General features: G+C 29.4%; 3 protein-coding genes and 1 long non-coding RNA gene across 8 annotated transcripts; 2 read left to right on the top strand and 2 right to left on the bottom strand.

Moving 5' to 3' along the window:
- Window positions 1-269: 269 nt before the first annotated feature.
- Window positions 270-3831, bottom strand: Firl (firelighter). The gene is made up of 8 exons (XM_078180975.1): window positions 3172-3831; window positions 2302-3081; window positions 1956-2093; window positions 1456-1650; window positions 1141-1270; window positions 951-1068; window positions 710-835; window positions 270-634 (listed from the first exon to the last, which is right to left on the bottom strand). The coding sequence occupies exons 2-8, from the start codon at window positions 2455-2457 to the stop codon at window positions 556-558; spliced, it is 942 nt and encodes a 313-aa protein (XP_078037101.1). The 5' UTR covers window positions 2458-3081; window positions 3172-3831; the 3' UTR covers window positions 270-555.
- A 1403-nt stretch (window positions 3832-5234) lies between these two features.
- Window positions 5235-20522, bottom strand: Atg18a (Autophagy-related 18a). Of its 2 annotated transcripts, XM_078180967.1 has the most exons (11): window positions 20204-20522; window positions 19467-19549; window positions 18859-19025; window positions 17659-17853; window positions 17479-17595; window positions 17238-17392; window positions 16995-17168; window positions 16803-16910; window positions 15055-15161; window positions 10869-10925; window positions 5235-8173 (listed from the first exon to the last, which is right to left on the bottom strand). In XM_078180967.1, exons 1-11 carry the CDS (start codon window positions 20338-20340, stop codon window positions 8049-8051), a joined length of 1425 nt encoding a protein of 474 aa, XP_078037093.1. In that variant the 5' UTR covers window positions 20341-20522; the 3' UTR covers window positions 5235-8048. The 2 variants fall into 2 exon arrangements, with proteins under 2 accessions (XP_078037093.1, XP_078037094.1); XM_078180968.1 differs by lacking the exon at window positions 10869-10925.
- On the top strand, window positions 5938-10407 carry LOC144470127 (uncharacterized). Its single transcript, XR_013494079.1, has 2 exons — window positions 5938-6075; window positions 8081-10407. It is a non-coding gene; the product is annotated as an uncharacterized LOC144470127 (long non-coding RNA).
- A 745-nt stretch (window positions 20523-21267) lies between the features above and the next one.
- On the top strand, window positions 21268-25603 carry LOC144470216 (monocyte to macrophage differentiation factor 2). Of its 4 annotated transcripts, none has more exons than XM_078181134.1 (5): window positions 21268-21596; window positions 22143-22265; window positions 23422-23667; window positions 23733-23985; window positions 24061-25603. In XM_078181134.1, exons 3-5 carry the CDS (start codon window positions 23432-23434, stop codon window positions 24313-24315), a joined length of 744 nt encoding a protein of 247 aa, XP_078037260.1. In that variant the 5' UTR covers window positions 21268-21596; window positions 22143-22265; window positions 23422-23431; the 3' UTR covers window positions 24316-25603. The 4 variants fall into 4 exon arrangements, with proteins under 4 accessions (XP_078037260.1, XP_078037259.1, XP_078037257.1 ...); XM_078181133.1 differs by having other exon boundaries at window positions 22060-22265; XM_078181131.1 differs by lacking the exon at window positions 22143-22265.
- Window positions 25604-26053: the final 450 nt, after the last annotated feature.

The raw sequence follows: 26053 nt of genomic DNA, 5'->3' as shown, positions 1-26053 counted from the left end.
GAACATGTTGGGATAAGCTGAGAGTACGCAAGGTCGTCGCCTCTGTCAGTCCTTCCCGTCTTCCTCTCTTCCAGACTCCTGGCTTTGTTTGCTTTAGAATTCACCGTTTCTAGCCGATCAGTAGCACGTTCACACCGACCGCTTCGAATTAAGTAAATACCGAAATGTGTAGTCAAATTCTGCGACATCGGCCTCATACAGATACGAAAAGATGCAGTCTAACGGTCCCGTATTGTAAAACGCTGAACCAGTCCGGTTCAATCACCATGGTCAAGGTCTCGGATCTTACGAGGAATATACCCGTGTTTCGATTATCTGCTCGCATTGCGAAATTAATGGTTACTCGAAAGAGCCATTAGAAAATAATAAGCAATCTTTAAGATTAAGTATGATTCGGCTATTGTAAATCAAATCTTTGGAAATTTGGTATACGTGTTCTGGTAATTCTTCCACTAAATGTTACTTCACATTGGTTTTTATCTGTGAGTTTTTCAACGCGATCCTACCGTTGTGACAGACGTACTGTTCAATTATTAAACCGAATTGTCTCTTCCGTCACAAGGTTTTGTACTGTTTTTGTTCCATGTTCGCGAGGAAATCGAGAATCAGCCTCATTGCGCTGTCAGGTAGAATTCTGAGAAAGAAAACAAAAGAGCTGTTACCAGTGACAATTATTTCTCCGTTATCCCGTGTTATTAAACGATCCAACCTGTTGATTGCGTTCAGAGTGAGGAGGCATCGCGGTATCGCGTATTCGGTATAATTTCTTCTTATTGCTTTAATCATTTCTTGGGCTGCGTATTCTGCTGACACAACGCCGAATATGTAAGGGAACCTTCGATGAAATCCATATGTAAATAAGTGAAATACTAATTATTGACCGATTATTTAAATTGGTTTCAGTTTCAAATCAGATGTCGAAGATTCGTAACCTGTCGGTCGTTTCGTACCTATATTTCGGGTCTCTGGCTAATCCGGTGTTCACATAAAATGGGTAAATGGTCGTAAATTGTATATCAGTGGTCTTCGGCTCCAACCGCAGTTCTTCTTGAAGCGCTTCCATTAATCCTGTGAAGCAAATCGATGATTTAATCGTTACATAATCTAATCGGAGAACGAGGATCTCAGAGTAAGTTGTACCTCGGACTGCGAACTTTGAAGAACAGTACGTCACTTTCTCGGACACGCCGTACATGCCGCACATGCTACACGAGGCTACTATGTGCCCCTTTTGGTTCCGTATCATGCTCGGAAGGATTGCTTGGATTGTCTGATAAAATTATAAAGAAATATTTCAAACGATGAAAGTAGCGATAGAGAATGCTAAAAAAAGACAGAAATAACTGTAGATAAAATAACTGTTGCATTAATGATTAATTTTACAGAAACATAGTTTGTTATATGGTACACTTAGTTTCGGAATTCTCGCTGAGCTAATATTCGGTAAATCCATACCCAGAATTGCGAGAGGACGTTGACATTAAATGTTTTTTCTATGAGGTCTTGATCTTGATTCAAGAACCGGCTGTGATACAGCACTGCAGCATTATTAATTAAGATCGAGACATCCGGTATCTTCTGCTTTTTCATCATTTTTACAGTTTCATAGACCTCTAGCCTGTTCGACACATCCACGAGAAAGCCGTACACCTGAGTTGTACAAAATCAAAATAAGAGCGTATTTTAACATCTTTCGACATAAGTTTTTGTTTAACGTTAGCCTAACTAACGCTGATTTGATATAATACGATTTCTGTAAATCCTAAAAGAACACCAACAATTCCATGCTTTTTTTCTGAGAAAAACAGAATAGTTAGATGTCTACGTCGATATGAAGGATGAAGAAAATTTCAAATGAAACCGTACAAAGGAGTCGATATAATGGTTTTAAGGTCATTTCGCGACCAAGATTTTTAAAAGATACAGTTTGCTGACAGTGTATTACAGTATCTCACTTCTCCTCCATTTTTGGACACAGCTCTTATCGTTGATTGATTCGCCTTGAAGTCGATATCCCAGCAAACGACTATACATCCAAGGGATCCTAATTGAATGGCTAATTCACGACCAATTCCGTGCCCAGCTCCAGTAATCTAAGCGTAAGATGACTGCGACTGCTGAAGCTGAATTTGTAATTCTAAGCAAAACTTAAACCGATAAAAACTTTAAACAAATTTTTAAGTGTCTATATATTATTTGTAGCTTGTTAAAAATATTAAAGAAAAATATAAATTTTTGTCTGGCTATCGCATGTTAAAAATACTTCGATGATTTGCCGTGTTTAATATTGTCGTCATTTACCAGAACGGTTTCTCCTAATAAGTTCTTCGAACCAAGCGATATAATTCCTTTAATCGATGCGTTTATTATAGCTGCACCGATTTTCGCCGACAGAACAAATAGCTTGTACAATAATCGTACATGACTGAGTTGAAATACATTCGCAATACTTGACATGGCGACTTTTTTAGATTATTATTTTAACTATGGCTATCGTTTGCTCAGTTTTCAGCTAACAATAACTTATTAATTGTTGCTCATGCTTTGTGAAAAATATAGTTTGACAAATCGTAAATAGCTCTTATGTATTAACTCTGGTGCATCCTTTTAACCTTTCGACAAACGATAATCATCTTTCTTCTGTTAATTTTTTACAAAGTTCACTCAGTTAATTTCAATATATTCTGTGAGACATTATAGTTGGTATATGTTAAACATCTATAACCAAACTAATATAACATTGATACAAAATTAAATCACTTTAATCGATGGTAAGTATGCATTATTAATGATAAATGATATATGCGATGTACGTAATTAGAAGTGGTTAATATTTCTAAAGTGAAATTAATCTTAACACTTCGTGTTTTCATTGCCGTCCATTCATTATTATATTTACGGTTTTTCAGAATATTGCAAATCAATTCTTTCTGAAGTAACGATGTTTCCAATCCTTACGCAAAGAACATTCGTAATTGTAGTTGGTTACAATGTTCAATATTTAGTTTGTTACTCATTGCACAACTAGTAATATAACCTCATCAGAGTGCTAATTACTTAGCAAACAAAGTTTCAGCGTTTCTGAAATATTAATTTTAATAAGTCAAAGCTATTATTAATACCTATTGTAAATCAATATTTGCTAAAATATTTTAAATTAATCGCACTAGCCTGTGGTTCATTCTTTTTCATATTTAATCATTACCGTTTTCGTATCGCAACCTGCAGTATCAACTGAAATCTGTATTATCAGAAATAAGATATAGTCATAGATACAAAGTTTTAGTCAAAGCCTCCTTTTTCTATCCTAGCGTAATTTTTGTTAAAAATAGTTTACCATTTATAAAATATGATCCTCGAATTCCTCTTTTCTAGTAAATAATCGTTTGTTTTCTTCTTCTCTAATATTACACGAACTTTTAAATTATGCTTGTATTTTCGGGACAAATTAACTGTAATGATATTTAAAAGATAAAGCATCGATCATTCTGTTTTGTCTACCTTATGCCACTATAGTATCATATACTGTCTATATAATATCTCGTATAAGAACAATACATTATTACGAAATTTATTTTTTGGCTAAAAACAAATCTGCTCGGTTTGGCGTAATTTCCTTCCCCTACAAATCCAACGTGTTCTTCGGAATGCATCTTTTAAAAACTAGGCTTGCCAGCTACATGCTTCAAATGGCGCACTTTGACTTTATTCAATCTGTACGAATCGTCGTCTAACCGCAAGTATTATTTAGACCATTTTTACATTTTTTCGAATACTAATATTTCGTATCAATATCAAAGCTACCTGCCATTGAAAAATGCACTAATGCCTCGCCGTATTAAACCATTTCTACCTCGTCATATTGCGCCCTCTTATTCCTATCCTTTGATCGAGAGAGACAAACGAAAGTAATGGACTCTGCGTGTGTGTCTACATGGACACGAAACCTAGCCGTCTCACTCTTTTTGCGCATCCATTTGCTTAGTGCGCCATCTGGAACACTCGGCGGGATGTTTAACTTGTACACTACAAATACGAATATGAATGCTATAAAAAAGTTTCTCTGATAGGGTGTTGAGGATCGTGATTGCGACCCAACGGTTACAATAATATTTAGTTGGTCTCTGAATTTCTACAGCTTAAAGCCGCGAGTGGATATTATCGATTGTTCTTTGTACATGCAAGTATGTTATCAGTTACAGTTATTACTAAGTGTCTTAACCATACTATTTATACCTGTCGTTCTTTCGATCGTATCCCTTGTTCAGTATAGTCATCAACCTGGGATTAGCTGGACGGATATCGTGAATCGCAACCCACATTTTCGAACAGCAAATGTACCCTCAACTGAACGCGTGAGAGAGATATTCTCTACGATTCTTAAACAAACATATCCTACCTATTCTTTAACGCGATTATTTATTATTAAATTAGTTTTGCGAATTGATCGTTGAAGTTTGTTGGGATACGGAGTTATTAAAACAAGAATATCTTTTGCGCAGTTTAACGCAGCACAACATGAAATACGGTACAAGTCGAACATTGCGCCGCATATTTCAGATGGCGTGTCAGGCGTACAAATGCGCGAAAAGAGATAGACAGCAAGCATGTAAAGTGAGACAGCCTAGGTTTCTCGTCTGTGTAGCACTCATGCATAGAGCCCTCTAATTTCATTTTGTCTCTCTCGATTATCTCCCGCTCTCTTTCTAAAGCAATTTCACGACGATGGATGCGCAGTTGAATGGTTGGAATGAAAAAGACTTTCTGGATAGGAAATAAGGAGGAAAAGGTGCTTGTGCGTAGGTATTGCTGTAGATCAAAATTGACGAAATTTCACGCTGTCGTATGCATCAGGAATTACTGGATACGATGCATGTGTGAGTGCGTTGTCGTGATGAAATATTCAGCTGCCACATTTCAGTTCGTTTCCTTCTCACTAATAATCCTTATTACCATTTGATCTTGCTTTAAAGATCAAATAGTAGGCTAAATTGCATAATGAAAATCCTTTATTCGATACGTTCAGTAATTAAGAAATGCGACATTCACGAGTTTAGATGGAATGTGTATCGGACTCAAGATCCGCTGAGCCTTATCGTTTAACAGAGATGCCTCCCTTAAATAACGAATACAAATTTCTTATAAATAGTACATATAGGCGGAAAGATGTATTTAAAAAAAAGGATACTTGGATAGACCTCAACAAGCATGATAAAAAATAATAAAACTGAAAATAGAATATGGAATCTATTCAATTGACAAAACTTTATACATAACGTATCCGATTGTACAGACTATACATGTATAAAAATGTGTGATACATTTTGAAGTCGATTGGCACTTATCATACATACCAAAATAACTAATAACACGGCCTGCATACATATGGAACGGAAAATTGGACTACAAAGTTATTCTTTTGATCTGAAACCCATATAGGCGGTAACAGTACAGCAAATACATATGAATAGTTCTAGATATGATACTTCGACACTTTTTAGATTTATTGCATTCTAAAATCAATAAAAGAAATCATACGTTATTACCTGATTAAAAAGATGCTCTACGATGTTATTATTGAACATTTTGGTAATTAAAAATAATATTTTGATTAGGTTGATAACTGCCAATAGACTTAACTTTTAAAACGTTAGTTTTAACAATAGAGCTACCAAATCAGTCAAAATGACCGATAAAAAAATTAAACAATATATATTAGTCGCGATAAAACATTCGTGGTAGCTATGAATGTTTACATCGATTATCGAACTTTACAATGAAGCTGCATGTTTGTTGACATTAGCAGGATAATACCACATGTATTGTTTTATCATTGAAAGTATTAGAGAGACGTCCGTAGCCGCTGCGAAATATGTGCGTTGGTCTCAGGTAATCTTTAACTAAATCATTTCGTGCCATATAAGGCTGGTTAGAAGTTATATTAAACAAATTGGTTAGTTATACAAAGTACTAGTAAGTTTCTTAATAGTAAACATTTTTTTACAGGAAACGGGTTTTGTAGAACTTAGTCCATTATCGACAGCAGGAAATATACAAAACGAACATTGTGCATAGGTAATAATTACAAAATTATACATTTTTTAAATACATCACGAATAATACTAATAAAAATAGATATGTAATTTTTGTAAGATTTTTTATTTTATAAATCAACGTAGTTATTGCATTTACGTTGTTATTCTCAAGCATTCTTTTTTAATTTTCCTTGTTTCATGTTTTCATATGAATTGGTTCTTCATGTTTATTTTTCCTATGTACTGTTGGATACCAGCTTCGATCGGCATATTACTGCTTCTATCTACAAGATTCTATACCTACAAGATTATCACAAAGACCCCATATTATGTACAGTAGACCAATTGCAAAATAGCCAAGGCCATACATTCCAAATTCATTCTTTTACAAGCAAATAACATTTCTCTGTTACGACCATACTCGCTACACGCAACACTCTTAAAAAACCTTTCGGTTCGATTTTAAAATCTATTATACTTATTCGTTTACCAGAATCCAACAGTACTTTTTTTCTAAGAGCCATCTCATACGGGGCAACTTTCCAGCCGCTTTAATCAATAAACCTACCATATTCGTCATTTCGCTGTTGTCGGAATTCACTTCTAGCGATAGCAAAATGATGAACACGATAAAATATTGATTTTTCTGGCTTGAAAGTGGCCGTTAATTGGTCCGTTTCCGTTGGCTCTAAAAGTGGCAATTGTGGCTTCCCTTAACATTTCAAAGATTAAAGATTCACTGAAGACTGTAATTTACCACATATGCCCTTAGTAAACTAAGATTAATGAAATTCTTAATACAGTATGTAAATTTACTGCAATTTTACTTAACACGCTTAATAAGTAATTTTTCTAAGCTTATGTAAATCATAAATACAATTAAAATTTTGTATATATGAACTATCATTATTGTATATGCTTAAACTATAAATGACCATTGTAATGATCAAATTGAAGAACACATTTTTATAGAGAAAATATGACAATGCATATCATTTTCTGAATGTTTAGAGTATTGAATTCTTAAAAAACTGTTAACAAGAGTGTACTTCTCAAAATAGTTAACAATGTTAAATTATTTCAGAATTGATTATATTTTCTATAAACAGCACATTTCTTCAATCGTGACTATTGATGTCATTTTGTAAGAGAAACAAATTTGCCAAATACAAATATTGAAGTTATAATTGCAAACTTTAATATAACGAAAAAACTATACAAGATATTTGGTAAAAATATCTCTGTTCCTGTTCCTTTTCTATAAACATCTTATTTTCCATGATTTATAAACACATGCATAATTTTGTGATAATTATTTATGTATTTATGCATGGTAAAAATACTTAACTGTCTATAATATCGTTTTATATTAAGCATTTACGTGAAATACTTTTAAGCGCAATCTAAGTTTCCAAATTTTTGTTTAAAGCACTTTACAGCAGCTTTGATTAATTGCATTTATATTGATGAATGATGGCAATGTTGCTACATATGAGGTTTTTGCAAATATTACAATCTGATGAAGGGACTTAAAATAATCTTTCTGGAATATCAATTCCCAATACCACATAAAAATTGTATCTTATTATACGATAATTTTCGAATTAGTTACATAACTGATATACGCTCCATAACTTGTTCTCTCACATTGTACAACAGTCATGTCATGTTAAACAATATGCACGTATTATGTTTTACCACTTTAGAGACGTCTATAACAACTCGAATCGTATCTCGAGATAAGGAAAGTAAATTTACGCGGTAGTAACTGAAAGTCAATCGGTACTAGTCTTTAAATCGTCGGTGCTTTAATTCTAGTCAACGCGCGATGAATTTGATGCCGCTTTGAATCTACAAATTGATCGAAACTTGTTCCGAGCACTTCGTCTCTAAGGTGTTAAAATTTTCAACCATAGTCACGAGCATGTAACGCTGGTGTGTACATACATATGTTTAATTTCGATCGCTGACATAAGTGATTCATCTTCGTTACAAATTTTTGATATGCTGGAATTAGTACAATGTATCCATCCTTTGTGTAACAGGTGGAAATTCTGCATCATCTTTCAATCGAAACGACCCGGAATATCCTGGCGGACTCTCTGTTGCTGCTATCATCTCGTGATACTTTTCTGAATCTATAAATTTATTTAGGTGTGTCAAGTATAATCATTCAAATTACGAATTATTTTAAGCGGATGTAACGATAAAGATGCATGGAGATCGAATATCAATGATATATGATACATTTTTCATAATTAATTAATATTTGCATGCCTCTTTAACTATGATTATAACGAGATATTTCTGAATTCTCTAAATAAACCTCGCGTGAAAATTTATCAAATACCATTGCTTTCTTTACAACGCAGTGAAAACATTCATTAATAATTATTAACCCTTTGCACTCCAGACCATTCTGGATGTTGGTTACCAGCTACCCCGCGCTCCTTCGTGGCAGAAACATGCATTTACAGACCATCGTATTATTTAGTAGTGCTTTGGAACTAAGTAACGGATTCTAATGATATTGGACTTATATGAATTGGTTGACATCCAGAAATATATATTTGCAAAAAAAATCAATATTTTATTTTTTATAATTTCTTACAGTATGATTGAGCTGAAAACACTCCCCAATATGGATTGCAAATCTTTTCCTCCAGTTTTAGACTTGTTTATTTATATTTATAAATTTCACTATACAGTGTGCGAGGTATGCTCGTACACCAACCTTCCTTCTACAAACTCTCCTTATCGCTCTTTTCAAGTGGCGCCGAGAAGTGCTCGGACCGTCGTAAGCCTCTCTCCAACACAAAACTCGCTGACATTTCTTTTATATATCTTAATAATTTTACTATATTTTGATTTGATGTCTTGTGGCATTTGAAGAGAAAACATCAGGGAAACATGCACGCCTCATAAAGTTGCGCAGAAATAACTTAATTCCCCGTAATCACTAATAAACTTGAATGTCCCCTGAAAGGGGACAACGGAGTGATAGGGTAGAATTACGATGTCCCACGAGAGGGGACAACGGAGTGCAAAGGGTTAATAATTTCAATGAATGCATTCACCGAGACTTAATAATGATCACGTAAATGATTTCTTCTTTAATAGCCTTAAGTTATAAGTATTTACTTCCTAACTTCACACAATTAAAAAACTAACAAAATTGGACTCTGTTCAGAATTAAAGCTAATATTGTACAAAGAATAAGATTTTATATTGTTGCTGTATACTACTATAATAAATATAAACAATATAGAATTTAATATATAATATGTTTTAAAGTACAAATCTGCCATAAGTGAGCACATAAGGTGCACTAGTTATTGCAATTATAAAAATTTGACTAATTTTATGAAATTAAACATCATTGTATGCAAGTTTTATTTTCAATATATGATATTTAGTCATTTTCATCAAGTATACACAAAATTAAAAATGTTATATTTATTAAAGAATGTTTAAAATTTTAATGTTAGGAACACTTAGCAGAGATCAATAACCATTGACTTTTAAACTGTTTAAACTCTCTTTTAAATAAAAGTTTATCTTGGTCAAATATGATAAATAATGTGAACAACGATTTGTTCACTTTGAAGTAATTGTCATTCAATAGTTTAATGCTATTTGCTAAATGCTTTACTATATAAGACTAACGTCCTATAACAATTAATATTCATCTAACTGTAACAAATATAATTTTTCTTTGAAAATTACATTATTTTTGTTATAATGAAAAGAAGAACTGTGCAAATTAAAGGAATTTATAATTGAGTATTATAAAAGGAAATAAAAATGAATTAAATTTGTAAATTATGAATTGTAGAAGAATTTTAGTAATTTTTAGTAATTTTTAAATTTCAATGTTCTTTTTTCAATTTTAATGTTTAATGTAGTAACTTAAATATTTGTATGTTAATTCACTTTTCCGTTTCTTTTGTGATATTATTTTCTTATATTCTCCTGTGTATTTGATTTAAGTTGCTATGTTTTGTATTGAAATTATTTTTAAATTGTTCATAATTTAATACTTAAGTGATGTAAATATGTTTTAATTTAATAACTACGATTAGAGTACCTATCGCCGTGAAATGAAAAAAAGTTAATATTGAAATTGAATTTTTCTACGAGGTAATAGTTTACAAGAAATACGAGTTATCAATTTGTGCAAATTTTTTGTTAGTTGAAGGTTAGACGTTTTATTATATGTATGTACATATAAAAAGGGAACTCGTAAATTATTATAAATCGTACATAATTTATTAACATATATATTCCAAAAATGTCTTTCACTATTAAAAAGCTCTTTGCATTACGATTATATAACAAAATAAACACCAAACTCTGTTGCATAGTGTTATGAGATGGTCGTCGAATTCTTTTGCCCTTTAACGTTTATTTTTTATAGTGCGACGTTGTTGTTTGAGATGTCCAATTTACATGAATCACGCCGTATAATAATGTTTGAACGATCAATTACTATTTTTCATTAATATCGGTTACAAAATATGATAAGTGTAAAAATTGAAAAGAGACTTTCAGTTTTGTTGCATTAAAAATTTGTTTAGTGATCGCATGCATGTGGGTATATATGTATATAAAGTGTATTTTTAAATGTTACATTTTTATAACGTTCTAATTACATGCTTGTAGAAGCGTGTGCAAGACAATTGCATATATTTAAAATACATTTATTAATCAAATCTACATTATTGCCGTACAAAAAAAAATGATCATCCGGTCCATATGTTACTATCTATATTACTATTCTTTAAGCTTGTGCAAAAAATAAACAAGGGACAGAAAAGAGGATATACCAGTTACCTGACATGGAGTCTGGCGAACGTCCGCGTACCACACTCGCGTAGCTATTTATGCAGGCTTCAATGGACGATAAAAAGAAAAAAATTACATCAAGTAAGATCAATTTGTTTAAGGGCCCCCCTTTAGCCCCTGAAGAAATTGCCTATCTCAATGCGAGGGGTTAGAAGCAAGAAAAAAGAAAATTCCAGCGCATAATCAAAACAAGGCCTCGTTACATTTACGTACGCACACAGACTCACGCACACAGACGCACTGAATCTTTAATTAACTGTACAAAAATTTGGATAAATCATGTTCACTTGAGTCCATCTACAATTAGCACTAATTTATATAAATACATGTCAATAATAATAAAGCTGGAATAAATGGATAATATTTTTTATTGTTAGTTACGTTGCCAAGAGCATTATCTTCAAAGAATCATCTTGTAAAAGCTTGGTTTATAACAACTTACAAAATACGGTTCCTATACTTTATTATTTTAAATTCCTAATCTCATCTGCTTTCATAAATTAATGTTTTCAAATGACAAATATACTGAACCTTTCTATACCAAATATTCAACAAAAATTAATTTCATTTACACGAAACAGTATTTTAAATTAGATCTATATAAATTCAAAAATATTATTAGCATCAATAATATGATAACTTCTTAACAAACGATAACAAAATTAAACATAATCAATTTGTTATTAATCACAGTATATAATAACAATTATTTAACATCTTAAATAGATGGAATAATTCGATTCAAATTATTGCAGGTATCCAAATACATAATATAAAAAAGCAATATCTGTATTATTAGTAAAATAATGTAAATCTCTAAAATTAACTATTTACATATTGCGATTGTTTAGGAATATTCTGTAAGTTTATTAATAAGATAACTACGAAATAAAAATGGGATCAAATATATATATGTATATCACATAAAAATGCATGTTAAAATTAATAAAGCAGTATCTACAGGTACAGTAACAGATTTATATCAACTTATCACAAGAATGCAAAGAAGCAAGTGCATCACATTAAAAAGCCTTGAGAAATTAAAAAACTACTGTCAAAGTAAAAGAAGTTAGAGGAAAAGATACACAACAGTGACAGTCTCACAGAACTAAAATTAACAGCATTTAATCAAATACATATTTTTAATTGTGTACTCATAAAAGTAAATTTCTGCATCTGTAGTAAGTAAAATGGACTATGAAGACTAGAAATATTATTGATTAAACATTTATCTATTACCAAAGATATAATCATGTAAATGTTATTCATTGCAAGTTCAATAGTATTTACAAAAACTATCTATAAAAATGTCGTAATTACATTAATCTACTTTTGGTACAAATTTTCATAACATTCAAAGATCTAACTTTATTCTAAAATTAAAATGTTCATACAATAGACATGAATATATACTACCAAAATTTTAAAAATATCTGTTTAAAAAAAGATATTATTTAAAACATTAAAATATTGTTCCTGTATACTGTGTCTATAAGCTTCATAATAGTTATATTTAATTTCGTTATCTTCCATATTATATATATGTATATGTAAAATCATTAAGATCTGCCTCAACTAGAGTTTTACATTCGCTGGATTGCCAATTTAAACGATGCACATAGACTACAGATTAAGCAATGCAATTGTTAATCCTATGTTTTACATTTTAGAACATATAATGCTATTATTTTAAATTTTATTGTAGATTTATTGTCTGTTTTCACAAGTAAAGTTTAACTTGGATGAAATAACTTCTTCTAATTATAGTACATTTATTAATAAATGCAGAGAAATTGAAATATGCATATTACAAATTTAAGTATGTACATTATATGTAAAATTAAGTACATATATATATATACTTACATTAATTTTATGAAGACATGGAAAAATTGTTAGTATGAAAGTTATTGATAAAATACAGTACATTCTGCAGCATACAAAAGTTTGTTATACAGACATTGTAGGCAAATTTAAAATTAATTTACTATTTTCAAATGAATTGTGATTCATATTTTTCTACTTTTATGTAAGTCTATGTACATATATAATTCATAAAAGATAATTTATAATACAATAAATAATGAAAATATTTATATACAATGTACCTAATAATAAATAACTTTTAGTTTAATAAAAGCGAAATGGATATTTAGCACCATATCTTGAAATCTTTTATAATGTCATTGTATAAAAAATGATTATTTTTACACCACACAATTTCTTGCTCCATATCAAACAACTTTTGTACTAACATTTCTTTATATCAGCAATGGTTTATAAAATATTTCAATGTCTTCAGTTAAATAGAATATATTGCATATGTAATTGTTGATTTTCATTATCATAACAACGAAATATAATAATTCTGCCATGCAAAAAATATTTTAAACGAAATTATACATCAAGATGTGACGCTGTCTTCATTGGAAACATGGTAAGACCTAGAAAAGCTAGAATGTTAAGATGATATTTAAAGGATGTGGATTCCCAGTAGCAATGTCTCAAGTCTGAATTTAAATAAGTGTACATGAAATATTATCTAGAATTATGTACCTAAATTCCTTAAGTAATTGTACACTGACTTTTCTTACAAAAATATGAATAAAAGGTAAGAATATAAAGATTTGAAACAAAATACAGGAGGTCCAATATAAAATTCACCTCTAGTCGAGACAGACAAAATGTCTATAGCATTCCCTAATGGTTCTGTGATATTCGTTAGTCATCAACAATTTTTATACCGTAACCTTCATTTATTGCATAAAAGTTTACATCTATTATTTATTATTGTTCTACACAAGCTTGCAAAGTTTCATCAAAATTAGAGTCATACAATTCGAAAACATTCCTTGCAAGTCTGTATTTTTACTGAGAAAATTGTGTCATTTATTTATACATTTTATTATTTTTGATGCAATTTTTAAAAGTTAAATTAAAACTGGAACGTATAAAGATTATATTTTTAATTTGATGTTGATATCAAGTACAAAGAGATACATTTGTTTTTATTTTAAAGTTTACTTAATTCAAATTTTACGTTTCAGTCTTCAATTAGTATTAGAATTTAATAAAGCACAAACATGTATTTATAAAGTACTTGAAGTACAAGTAACTTAAACATAGCACTTCGTAGGAATTTATCAAACTATGATTGATATCAAATGTTATCTATCAGAATTTAGATTGTAAATTTAACGAGGCAGATGAATGAACAATTTGTTTGATATTTTTATTGTCAATAATAATCTTTCTGTTCATTCTGCCTCTGTATAGTTATGTATATATGTATATGTGTGTATATACATACATGTTTCATGGAACAATTATGATAAGCATTATATTGTAAAAAAGATAATCTTTCATTAATCATAGCGTAAGAAAAAAAAACCATTTATCATTTTACTCAATATCCATTTATATTCATATCTACGTGTACAAGATGATATAAATTAATTTGAAATATTATATAACATTTGTCGTATTTAATGTATAAAATTAATGCTACATTTAATGTCTGTATATAATTGAAAATACAAAAACTGTGTATAAGAGGAAGTACCACAATCTCCAGAAATTTGTTTTTCTTAAAATGAAATGTAACATTCATTTCGTTTTATAAATTTACAATTTCTTAAACAGTACAAACGTACGTTTAGTTATTAATTTTAACATAATCAAGTTCAAATACATTATTTACAAAAAATGCATATATGCACCGATAAAGCATTACTATATTTATATATTAGTCTCGCGATATATTATCAATTTGTGCATTTAAGCGCAAATCCCTATCTCTCACTCGCTCGTTCATTCAGTTACTCACGGATTTACACCAAAATAATTTGTTTGTGTGTATGTTTATTTGTTTCCAATAAGAAACGCGAAAATTAATCTATGTATCAATGCTACAGTGTAAAACAATACTCAATTACTTTTAATTATTTTCATATGATAAACTATCAACATTTAAAAGTATTATTGTGAAAAAACATAATTTAAATATACACAAACATTTCATATCAATATAAGATTTACTCTGTTGGTATCTATCTGCGAATATATTTATATTTATATATATATATATATATAAATATATCTTTATCGTCAACTCGCTCAGTTTTAAAACCTACATTATACTTTATACATAAAAATGTTTATGATATTGTCATACCTGCGTTTTGTACTATTCGTGCAGTAGTTGCTGCAGGAGTTTCACCCGATCCTAATCCTGTTGTAGATACGCTAGCGCAATCTACCTCATCTTGTCTGCCATCTAATCTATAAAATTTTAATTACACATATTAAATACTTTTAAATTTTAATTATCTTCAAGATATATTCTACTGAATCAGCCGATTCTGAAATACAGGTAATCCTCGTATAACACAACAGTCCTATTGAATTATTGTAGAAGTAATTTCGATTTTCCAAATGAATAGTTTGTTTAATAAAAAACTTCATTGAAATGAATGATTTTATATTACAATTTTTGTTCAACTTTTATTTCTATAATAGTTTCGTTAATTATTGAAACCTAAATTTATTTCTCGTTGTATAATAGTCACAAGAGTATTATACAAGTCATTGTATAATACAATAACATTGAAGAATATAGTACTATATTGTAAAAGGAATAACTGTAGTTCATTTTATTAAAAGTTCACTATATTTTAATATTAACTTCCATAACGTTTATAGAAATCAAAATACCAGTATATTTATCAAAATTAACCAGTGATTTTTACATTTCATGTAAAACATGTTGTTAATTTTATTTTTGGGCCGAACAAACGGAGCCCTTGCCCTGTGTCTAGGGTTGCCACCCTGTCGAAATTCGACCGGCCTAGCCAAAATTTTCACTTTAATGTCGGTTTCCAGAATCTACTTCGACTGGTCTATTAGAGGTCGAAATTCCATACTGTTTATCACATTTACCTAGGGTAGGATAAAATATTAAGCTGTGTAAAATAAAACAAAAGATATCGTTGTTGATAGGTATGCTAACAAAAAAGCATTTATGAATATTGTTATATTGTGAGAATTACCTTTCATCAATTCCCTAAATGAGTTTACTTTCAAGGAAAAAATTAATAAGAGATTTGACGAAAAAAATAGGATTTGTTAAAAAATGTGACGATTGATCCTTTATTTCTTCACCAATTTTATATTAATCTGATTGCACTACTTGAATTGAAAAACTGGGGATAACATTAACTATATTCACGACTCTTTATCCTTCCCCCTTCACGCAAAAGAAAGGTGGCAACCCTACCCAGGCCCTATTTTTGGACACCTACTTTTATTTATGTCCAAACTTAATTAATTGTAATTGTAGTAACCAGTTACACAGGTACTTTACATGTTTAAAATTAATATATAATTAGATGTAAAAGAGTTTTCCAAAATTTTTGCGAATATCTTGCAAACTAAATTTGATTGAAAAGACTTTAAATAGAAGTATTGTTCAAAATGGCGATTTAGACCAAGGCTCGGAATTAAATACACAAAACACAACGATAACGAAAGCAATGCCTCCTGATTTAAACCCGAGTACTGGCCTAGACAACATAATTCAAGGATATTGAAATCGGCGAGGAAGTTATAATTTTTGTAAGGATCTCGATGAGTGTGACACTAGCCCCGATTGTTCTGGACCCCGCAATCTTTAATGAAACCACGAGTCCTACGACAATATTATAATCGTAGAATGTAAAAAGAGACAGTGAAACCGAAAAATACCGGTATTTCATTTCAATTTTGAATAGTTGGTATATTGGTTACCAGTAATAAGTCTCTAATAGAAACAACTTGATATGTAGCATCAAAGTATGAATTAAAATTAAAAAATAATTCTCAAATAAGACTACCTCCTCAGGCTGTTTATTATATACTCTTTGCATATTGTATAAATCTACAAACCTATGCTGCTTGAGGAGTGTACAATCTCCACCTTCAGCAGCATCGAGATTGTACACATATAAATATCCGTCTTCGCTGGCCACCAACAACCTAAGTACTTTATGTATTCTGTATGATAATATAAATATTTGTATTATAATATACGTATATATAGGCACATGAAATTTATATATTTAAGTAAATTGTACTTACTCTGTGATGGCACATACATTCCTCAACCCTTGAAATGGCAAATGGACACTTGCAAAGGCACGTCCTTGATTAAAAACGTCAGTAACTTGCGAGGGTAAATAATTAGCTGACGCTGATACAGCCTTTGATAAATATCCCATCCAAGATTGTGACTCTTCTGTAGTTTGTCTCAGTCTGTAGTAATGATACATAATTTAAATATAGTAATAATTCTATTAAACATAGAAGAAACAGTTTACATACGCTTCCTTTGGTTCTTCCAACTTGAAAATATGCACTGTTTCTGTATTACTTGAGCAGCAGAGAAACATAGAATCCATACTAAACGCAAGACTGCTTATAGACACGCATCTTTTAACTCCACGACGAAACTCAAATAGTTTTGTACCATCATGAACCTTCAGAGATATAAAGAACCTTCAGCAATGCATCTAAATTTAAGAACTGAACAAACAATTAGTACCATACGAATAATTATACTTACTTGAAAAACTCTAATTACAGTACCCCTCTCGGAAGCAGTAGCTACTTTGGTACCGTTAGGGCAAAATGCAAGTGCTGCTAATGGACTGTCATGTGCAGGAATCATGTTTTTAGCTTGCTGGAAGAAAAAAATATACGTTTATATGTGTAGAGTGCTATAAAAATATTTATTAATACTTACAAGATTAATTGTGTCAAATATTTGAACTTCTCCAATTGTGTTTGAGCCAGGATAGGCTAAATAACAATTATCACTATTTATTGATAGTGTACATAGACCTGCTAAATTCCGTGGAGTGTCTCGAATTGTATGTAGCACCTTCATATCCCTTATATTATGTATATATAATGACTCTTCCAGACATACTACTAATCTCTGTAAATACACATTTGTAATTTATACAAATTGTTACATATCTTATTGAAATAATGATATTAGAATATAATATTGCTTATACTAAAATTTATAATAATTCATATCTCTATAATTTACATTTAAAAATCCATTATTTATGTAGTATATATCTGTACACAAATAAAAAACAATTGCAATATTGCTAAGTCGTGTATTTTACATAATGCGTCTCTTTATACTAAACAACATTTGTACAAATACTTTTTAATCATTTCAATCGTTTATGAGATATTCTCTTATTTGAACATAAATTTAACACCCTGTATGTAGTGCAGTGTAGGTATTCATTGCCAGTTCAGTGCATTGTGATACAAAGCTTCAACAAAATTTCAAACATTTTAAATCTATACTTTTAAACTAGTTTTAGTTATGATATTTACTTTGTATACAAATTTATAGAATTATAAAAGAAAGAAGTTTGATCAATAAGTATTTTTGTTAAGCTACACTTAAGATATTTAGATGCAAATATCTTACAAATAGAAAGAAATATCCTGTGAACATAAAATAAAATAAATCAAATCATTTACTTTCTTTTGAAAGTAAAAACCAGTCAGTTCTGCATACTGGAACAAATGTATTAGAAATAATAAGTTATGTAGTATAATAAATTTTTATGATTCATAAAGAAAATACTTTTATATTTATATATTTTATAATTCTTTTTGTATTTATATAACCAGTAAAATTTTTCTTTTCTAATAAAATGATTCAGATATATTCGCCTATTTCAATAATAATCTACATTTGTCAAATATGTAAAAAAGTTTCTTATTAAATAAAAAGCACAGGTAATCATTTTACAAATAATTTACATTCTTTTCTCAAAATAATTAAAATTGTTATTATTAAATATTAAAAAAAAAATAGGAATCTACATGATTTATGCCTTAATTTAATTTAATTTAGTTTTTCTTAGAAATTAATGTATTCTTTTAATATTACCATTGCATGGATAAAACTTACTAGTCTATTGAGCTTCACAGCCAAGATGGTGTTTGAATAACTGTAGTTGCAAATTTCAGTCCCTTTTTTGAAATGACAAACTATGAGTTTACGAGGTGATGATAAACTAACCATTGCCACAAGGCTACTGCTAAATAGTCGTTCAATAATGCCTGTGCCCATGGTATCTATTATACATGGAATTCAAAGTAATTTTATTATTTTTCTATCAGTCACATTTTTACTTTCGTACATGAGTCATTCAAAGGTCAAATCGGTTAACTCTACATTTTTATTTTTTAAAGTTTCATTGTTAAAAGGTTTGATTAATTCCTTTAACTTTTTATATTTAAAATAAATTTCCATAGTACTAGACAAGATTTAACACCACTAAAGACTACAACTGATTAATTCTCATATTTTATACTCGCATTTTACACGTCATTAGAGCTATACATGCAATAATACATTGTACAATATTTATTAATCAATTAAATAATAAGTAATAATATAAAGTAAACAATAATTAAGTAAATATTTATCACTTTATTGTACTTTGGTTTTGTAAAGTTAAACGATCTGACAGATGAGGCAACTCATATAGTTCTCTATAATATAGAAACAATTACCATTTTCGTATATTTTTTCCAGATGGTCCACAGAATTCAAAGAGAAAAGTTTGTAACCTGCTTTTGATCCTACAGCTAACGATCTATAATGAATTTTATTTGAATTTTGTATTATAAGCTATATTTCTTGTTTTATACTTCTTAGGTAGATATAGTTAAGTTATATAGTTAGTCTATGTATATAAATATGTTATAATATCATACAAGTACTTAAGATGAAATATATATAAACAATTTTGGCAAATGTATTAATAGTATAAATCTTATGAAATTACTTTCTGATAATTGGCAATCAATATAATTAGTAGGTATGAATAATAAGGAAACGACAATTCTTTATTATTAAATACTTTAGAAGGTTAATGAAAGTAAAAGCAAGTAATATCAATAGCATAATACAACAGTTAAATATTATATGATTCTCGTATGCAAGCAACATCTTCATTTACGATGTGATCTGTTAAATAACATAAATTATTAAAACGCAATTACATAGTAAAATGAGGCTACTAAATACAAGTAGAGAAAACCAGAAAACCCTATTACATATTGTGTCAGAATATATGATATTGAGAGTAAATAATACAATTACTGAACAAAAAAATGAAATTTTTGTAAACAAAACGTTCCTTATAATTTCACTCCAGGGGAAAAGTTTCTTAAACATAAGGAAAAGGAGGTTAGGGAACAAAGGACGACGTCCCCAATCGTCTAGTAGTTCAGGGTGTGACACTTACGTACAATCCTGATTGAAGTTAACAAAGAAAACACCACTTTGAGGATCAGTAGTTTGATTTGCGAGGTTCATTAGTCCTGATATACTGTATTTTAATCCTTGTGTCAATACATCCACGTTACGCGCGAGATTTTGCATAAATCGCACAGTTGGTGCGCGTAAGAACACTTTCTGCGCTTCCTTTTTAAATTTCTTTCTATATCTCTCTTTCTCTTTAGTTTTATTGCCTTCCTTTGTCACTCAGTTCTTTCTTGCACGTACGCAAATACAAATATACGCACGCGCACGCTTATACAATATTTGGGAACAGATGTCGAATGATACCTACAAGTTACTATGTATATGTTTGTATATATGTATATATGTATCTATGTATATATATATATTTATATATATATATATACACACCCTACACACTGCTGTACACTACCATCATTTCATATATTGAACAGCTGACAGTTGTATGTAGCTGAACTCCCGGAACGATGAAACTTGGAACGCGAAAACACTGAATCTTGTTTCAGATATTTTGTTGTCGTGACAACTCAGCTCGAGACTTTTACATTATACATATATACTTTGAATTTACATGACCAAATGATATTTTATTACATTTCAGCATTTTTATCAATACATATATGTAAATATAATTTTGTATTATATTTATACCATGCTCGTTTCGAGTTTATGAAGTTAATATTTCGATTACATAAAATTTAAAGTATTTGTGATTTAGTGCAATTTATTTTAATACAACAATAATTCGTGAATAAATATAATAAAATTAAACGTATTAATAATTTATTTTACAATCTAGTGTAGTATTATTTTCATTATAATCATGTACGATGTAATTGAACTTGTAATTACAATCTAAGCCCACTGATTTGTATTCAAAATTAAATATAAATGATTGTTTATTTTTTATTATAAGTTCCATATATTGACGACTACTTCCATATTTACTGTATACGTATGTATGGTACTTGTACATATATACTTACATACGTGTGTATGGTTTCGCGGTCTTGTCGGCCTTGTGGAGAGTGATATGAGAGCTTTCAATACTACAGTGTTCAGTAGTTCCGCGACACCCGTAACGCGAGTGTTAAAGATAAAAGACTAAATTATTTAAAATGAAACAAAGAAAGATGTTGTTATTTAGTTGAAACTTTATGGATACAAGTTATCTGTATAGGTTTTAACATAAACAAATACCACCGAATAGTTGTTAAATTAATAAATATTTTATTTTAATACTCAAATTGATGGGTGAAATCGACATTTAGTGTAATTCAATTTGTAAATCCTCCGAAAATCGACATGGATACATCTAGTTTTCCTCAACTTTTTGCGGCAATAAAAAATTTTTTACAAGTTCAACGCATTAAAGAGTAAGATATAATAACAAATAGTAAATAACAAATATTTCATTTGTTCATCTTTGATTGTATATTAACTTGCTTGACTGATTTAGTTATGATAACAATGGCTGTCTAAATTAACATACAAACTTTTTAAATTATTGTTCAATAACATTTAATCTTTGCATGGTATTTACATTTGTAGTTATGAACTATAATCTACATTTCACTTTTAACATTGTAAAGTGCTCTACCAAACAACATTGAATTTTCAACACAGCATGTTATCGTTCATTTGATTACTTTTGTACATCTGTATGAAACCTTAAAAGTAAACTCCCTCATCCAATTTAATGAGCTAATTACCTCTTCAAAATATATACTTATGCAATAAACTTGAAATTCTGCATTACTTGTTGTATCTATCTTTATTTGAATTATATTTATATGAATTTCTTGTGTATGTATCTTTCAATTTTGTCTTATTTATTAGTAGAATTAAAAAATTGCATGTATTGGGTATTTTAATTGGGTGTATTTAAATGGAATGCATTGGTGTCTTACTTATAACTGGAGAAGTGGGTAATCTCATCAAATAATATTATCCATGGAACATCCAAGTTATATGGACATTGAACTATTCAATATTTATACTATTTTGGAACATGTGGAATGTTATCAACGAATGTAAATTAACAAGTAGGTATTGTACGCATGTGCATATAAAAATTTATGTAAAGTTTAATCTAAGATCTAATGTATGTGTATGTAATTTAGGAAATATAATTCTATTTTAGATATTTTTTTATTTTCTTACATGTTTACGCATACATACATAACAAAAACTAAGAGAAAATAAATAAAAGCAACCAAGAATTATAAATATATTAACAATGAGTGACACATACTATGTTTTTAAAAGAGTAAATTGTTATATTATGTGGAAAAACTATCATGAAACACAAATGTACTTTCTCTAAATTCATAATTTCTCGTAACTTGCTTCTGTTTAGTTTACATGTACAGACACTATTTTTCATTGTTTACAGTTATTACAATTTAATTTCTAGTACTCTATGAATATAATCACTTTCTTAAACATGTAACTGCAACATTTTACATCACTGTAATAGTTGAAGACCAATCTTTATATAAATTTGTGATATAAGATATTTTTACTAAACATTTAAAAAATTTAATAAATAAGTTTTGATTTATTTACTGTAACTTCTTAAAAAATTTATAGATAATCAGAGTACAGTATGTTAGCTTACATCAACAACTGATTACTTTCTTATTTTTCTAATATTGAATTTCTATACTTATTCCTGTATATTTTGTGCTGTTTATACATTGGGCTAGTGATTTAATACTCACTATGTCATGATTTCTGATATATTGAAATTTCATGATTTTTATTATAAAATTTCAAAGCTCTTCTACAGAAAATCATGGTTAGTATTAAATTTCATATTTGTAAAGTTTAAATTACTTCTCTATGTAATGTAGCATCTAGTATTCTCCATATTATTTCATATGTAGACATATTACTAAAAATGTTCAATTGAGCCATGTATATGGGAGTGTTGATGTCAATAAAATACATGTGCTGTATGTTAATCCTTTGCACTTGATAGTATATTTCTTAGTATATTTATAATTTCAGTATATTTATTGATTTAGTGATTATAATATTTTTAATAATATTAAATAAATTGTGAATTAATTAAATGTGAATTAGTTTATATCATTTAATTTATAGATAATTCTTGAAAGTTGGTTTGATCAATATTTAGTAACTAGAAAGAAATATTAAAGATAAGTTGTACACAATAATGTTCACATGTCTTTACAGAATAGAATGGATGAACCCTCGAGCATGTATAAACGAAGCATACAATCCTACTACCATAGAACACGTAGCAAATGTGGCTACTCATGGAATATGGATTGTACCATCTGTCATGGGATGTTTAGAACTTATCCGTCGATCTGTATCATTGACACAATTAGTATCAGCTTATGTTTATGGTACATCTTTAATACTTGTTTTTGCAGTATCAACTTTTTTTCATAGTGTGCATTACTGCAATTATAACAGGTACAAAGAATTCATACAATGCTGATACTATGTTAACTAAAGTGTTACAGTAAGTTACATTGCAGGCAACTTAAAGATGCACTACACCGTTGCGATCGTGCTATGATTTACATTTTTATTGCTGCTAGTTATTTTCCTTGGTTGAATGTAGACCATTTCCCTCATGATGAACTGTTGTTTACAATGCGTTATGCTATTTGGATTATGGCAATAATAGGAATACTTTATCAACAGATCTTCCATGAACGATATAAAATGTTAGAAACAATTTTTTATTTAATTATAGGAATTGGCCCTAGCATTGCTATTATTAATGTTGTAAGTACATGATAATAAACATTTATAAAATGAAACAGTTATAAATGATTGAAAGTTTATATTTAATGATTGCAGTATAATTATTACAACATTACTGAACTAAAACTAGGAGGACTTATCTATGTTACTGGCCTGGTATTTTTTAAATCTGATGGTCTCATACCCTGTGCACATGCTATTTGGCATCTTTTTGTTGCTGCAGCAGCTGGATTTCATTATTATGCAATATTGTGTCACGTTTTCCCTACTACTGGTTCTCCAGATATTTATATAGCAGCAGGTGTACCATCTTTACCTGAGTTAATGAATTCTCATATTGGTGAATTATGAAAATATAGAACAACATATTGTTCTTCTATGAGCTGTTGGAAAGCTGGAAAATTAGGCTCCTTAGGGTAGAAATTTTATTGAAGACTATATTTGAATGCTGTGTCCAAAGGTTTTTCTTTTAAGGATTAGGCTCAATTGATAGATACATTTATGAATATATTTATGTGAATGTACATGTATATTAAAAATATGTACTTTGTCCACGAGAAAATAGTACAGAGAAACTTGTAAGGATCTATACCTCATCATCTGATATCCCATCTACCTACTACATGCAAATTATAGCTAAGAGTAGGATCTCCCATATCCCACTGTTGATATCTGTACCATATTCTTGTGGACAGGCAGTACATACAATTTTCCCTTGTTAACATTTCATGATCAGGCAAGTCAGCAAACTGCTATCGAATAATAAACACTACTTCTTATTTGTTGGCAACTTGGATACATTGCTAAGTCAAAGACAAAGAGACTACTAGAATTGCAAACTAAGATAGTGTATAAATGTTAACAAAGGAAAATTGTTCAGTATTTTTTCTGCAACGTCGCACTTTTGCAGTTTACAGTGATTGCATCATAAAATATTTAGGTGGAATTAGGAAAGCCACGTTACAGAGGAAATGCTGTAGTTTCTGTGCAATATGTAAATATACATGAAAAGTAATTATGATAAGTACCTGAATTAGAATGAAAATTACATTCACAAATTGTGAATGTTTAGTAAAATATTACTAAAGATGTTAATAAATTTGAATTGGTATATATTTATATATTAAAGAAAATTGACAGCATGAATTTAAATTAGAATGAAAAAGCAGTACTACTTAGTAGTGCTTAACTATTAAAACATATATACAATATGTGTATTAATACAAGTAGCAGTGTATGACAATTATTTTATAGAAAACCTCCAATCAGTTTTTTAGTATTCCATGACTTTTTGTATGTAACTATATATGTATTATTGTAAACTAGTAAATATTCAATCTGTAAAACAAAAAGTAAGTAGCAAGCTAAATTGACTGATTACATTGGACTACTAACAAAGTTTATATTATTCTTGTACTTCCAAGTATACTGTGCCAAATTTTGTATTTAGATGAAGGTTATACAATTTCTACAGTGCAGGAAGGAGATAATAAATGTTTTCATAGTAATACCCATTTTTTATTTCATAAGAGGACTATAATTGCAGCTACTTATTTTTGACACTTATACATACATATATAATAAAATGTAATAGTCAAGTAATTGTATCAGAATTAATATAAAGACGATATACAAAGTATTCATATCTCCTTATTTTCTCTATACGTGTTTTACATAATAATATTCTTTGTAAATATAATTTCCTTATACATTAAAAGTAGATCATAAATATTATAAATGAATACAAATATTGCTAGATAATCTAGTACATTATAGACCTTATTTTATATTTATATTGCATGTGTATATAGATGACTAATATACAACCGTATTTATAAGTACGAATAGCTTAGTCTGAATATGCTTTCAGTGTATATATGTATACTAACAATTCAGGTAACAATACAATCAATTAACGTAAATACTATAAAAAGTTTTCATTTATTTCGCTTCTCTACAATCTATAAGAGATTAAATTCGAAAAAAGAACGAATCGAAATCGAGTAATGTGAGTAGCAACAAGTAATAATAATTTGCCTACGGCCTATAACATAAAGGCGTCCCTCGCTTCCGCACCCGTCCCTGACTA

This window comes from Augochlora pura, chromosome 5, assembly GCF_028453695.1.
Source record: "Augochlora pura isolate Apur16 chromosome 5, APUR_v2.2.1, whole genome shotgun sequence".
NCBI lineage: Eukaryota > Metazoa > Arthropoda > Insecta > Hymenoptera > Halictidae > Augochlora > Augochlora pura.
Note: the sequence above shows the minus strand (reverse complement) of the source record. Positions and strands in the feature narration are given on the sequence as shown.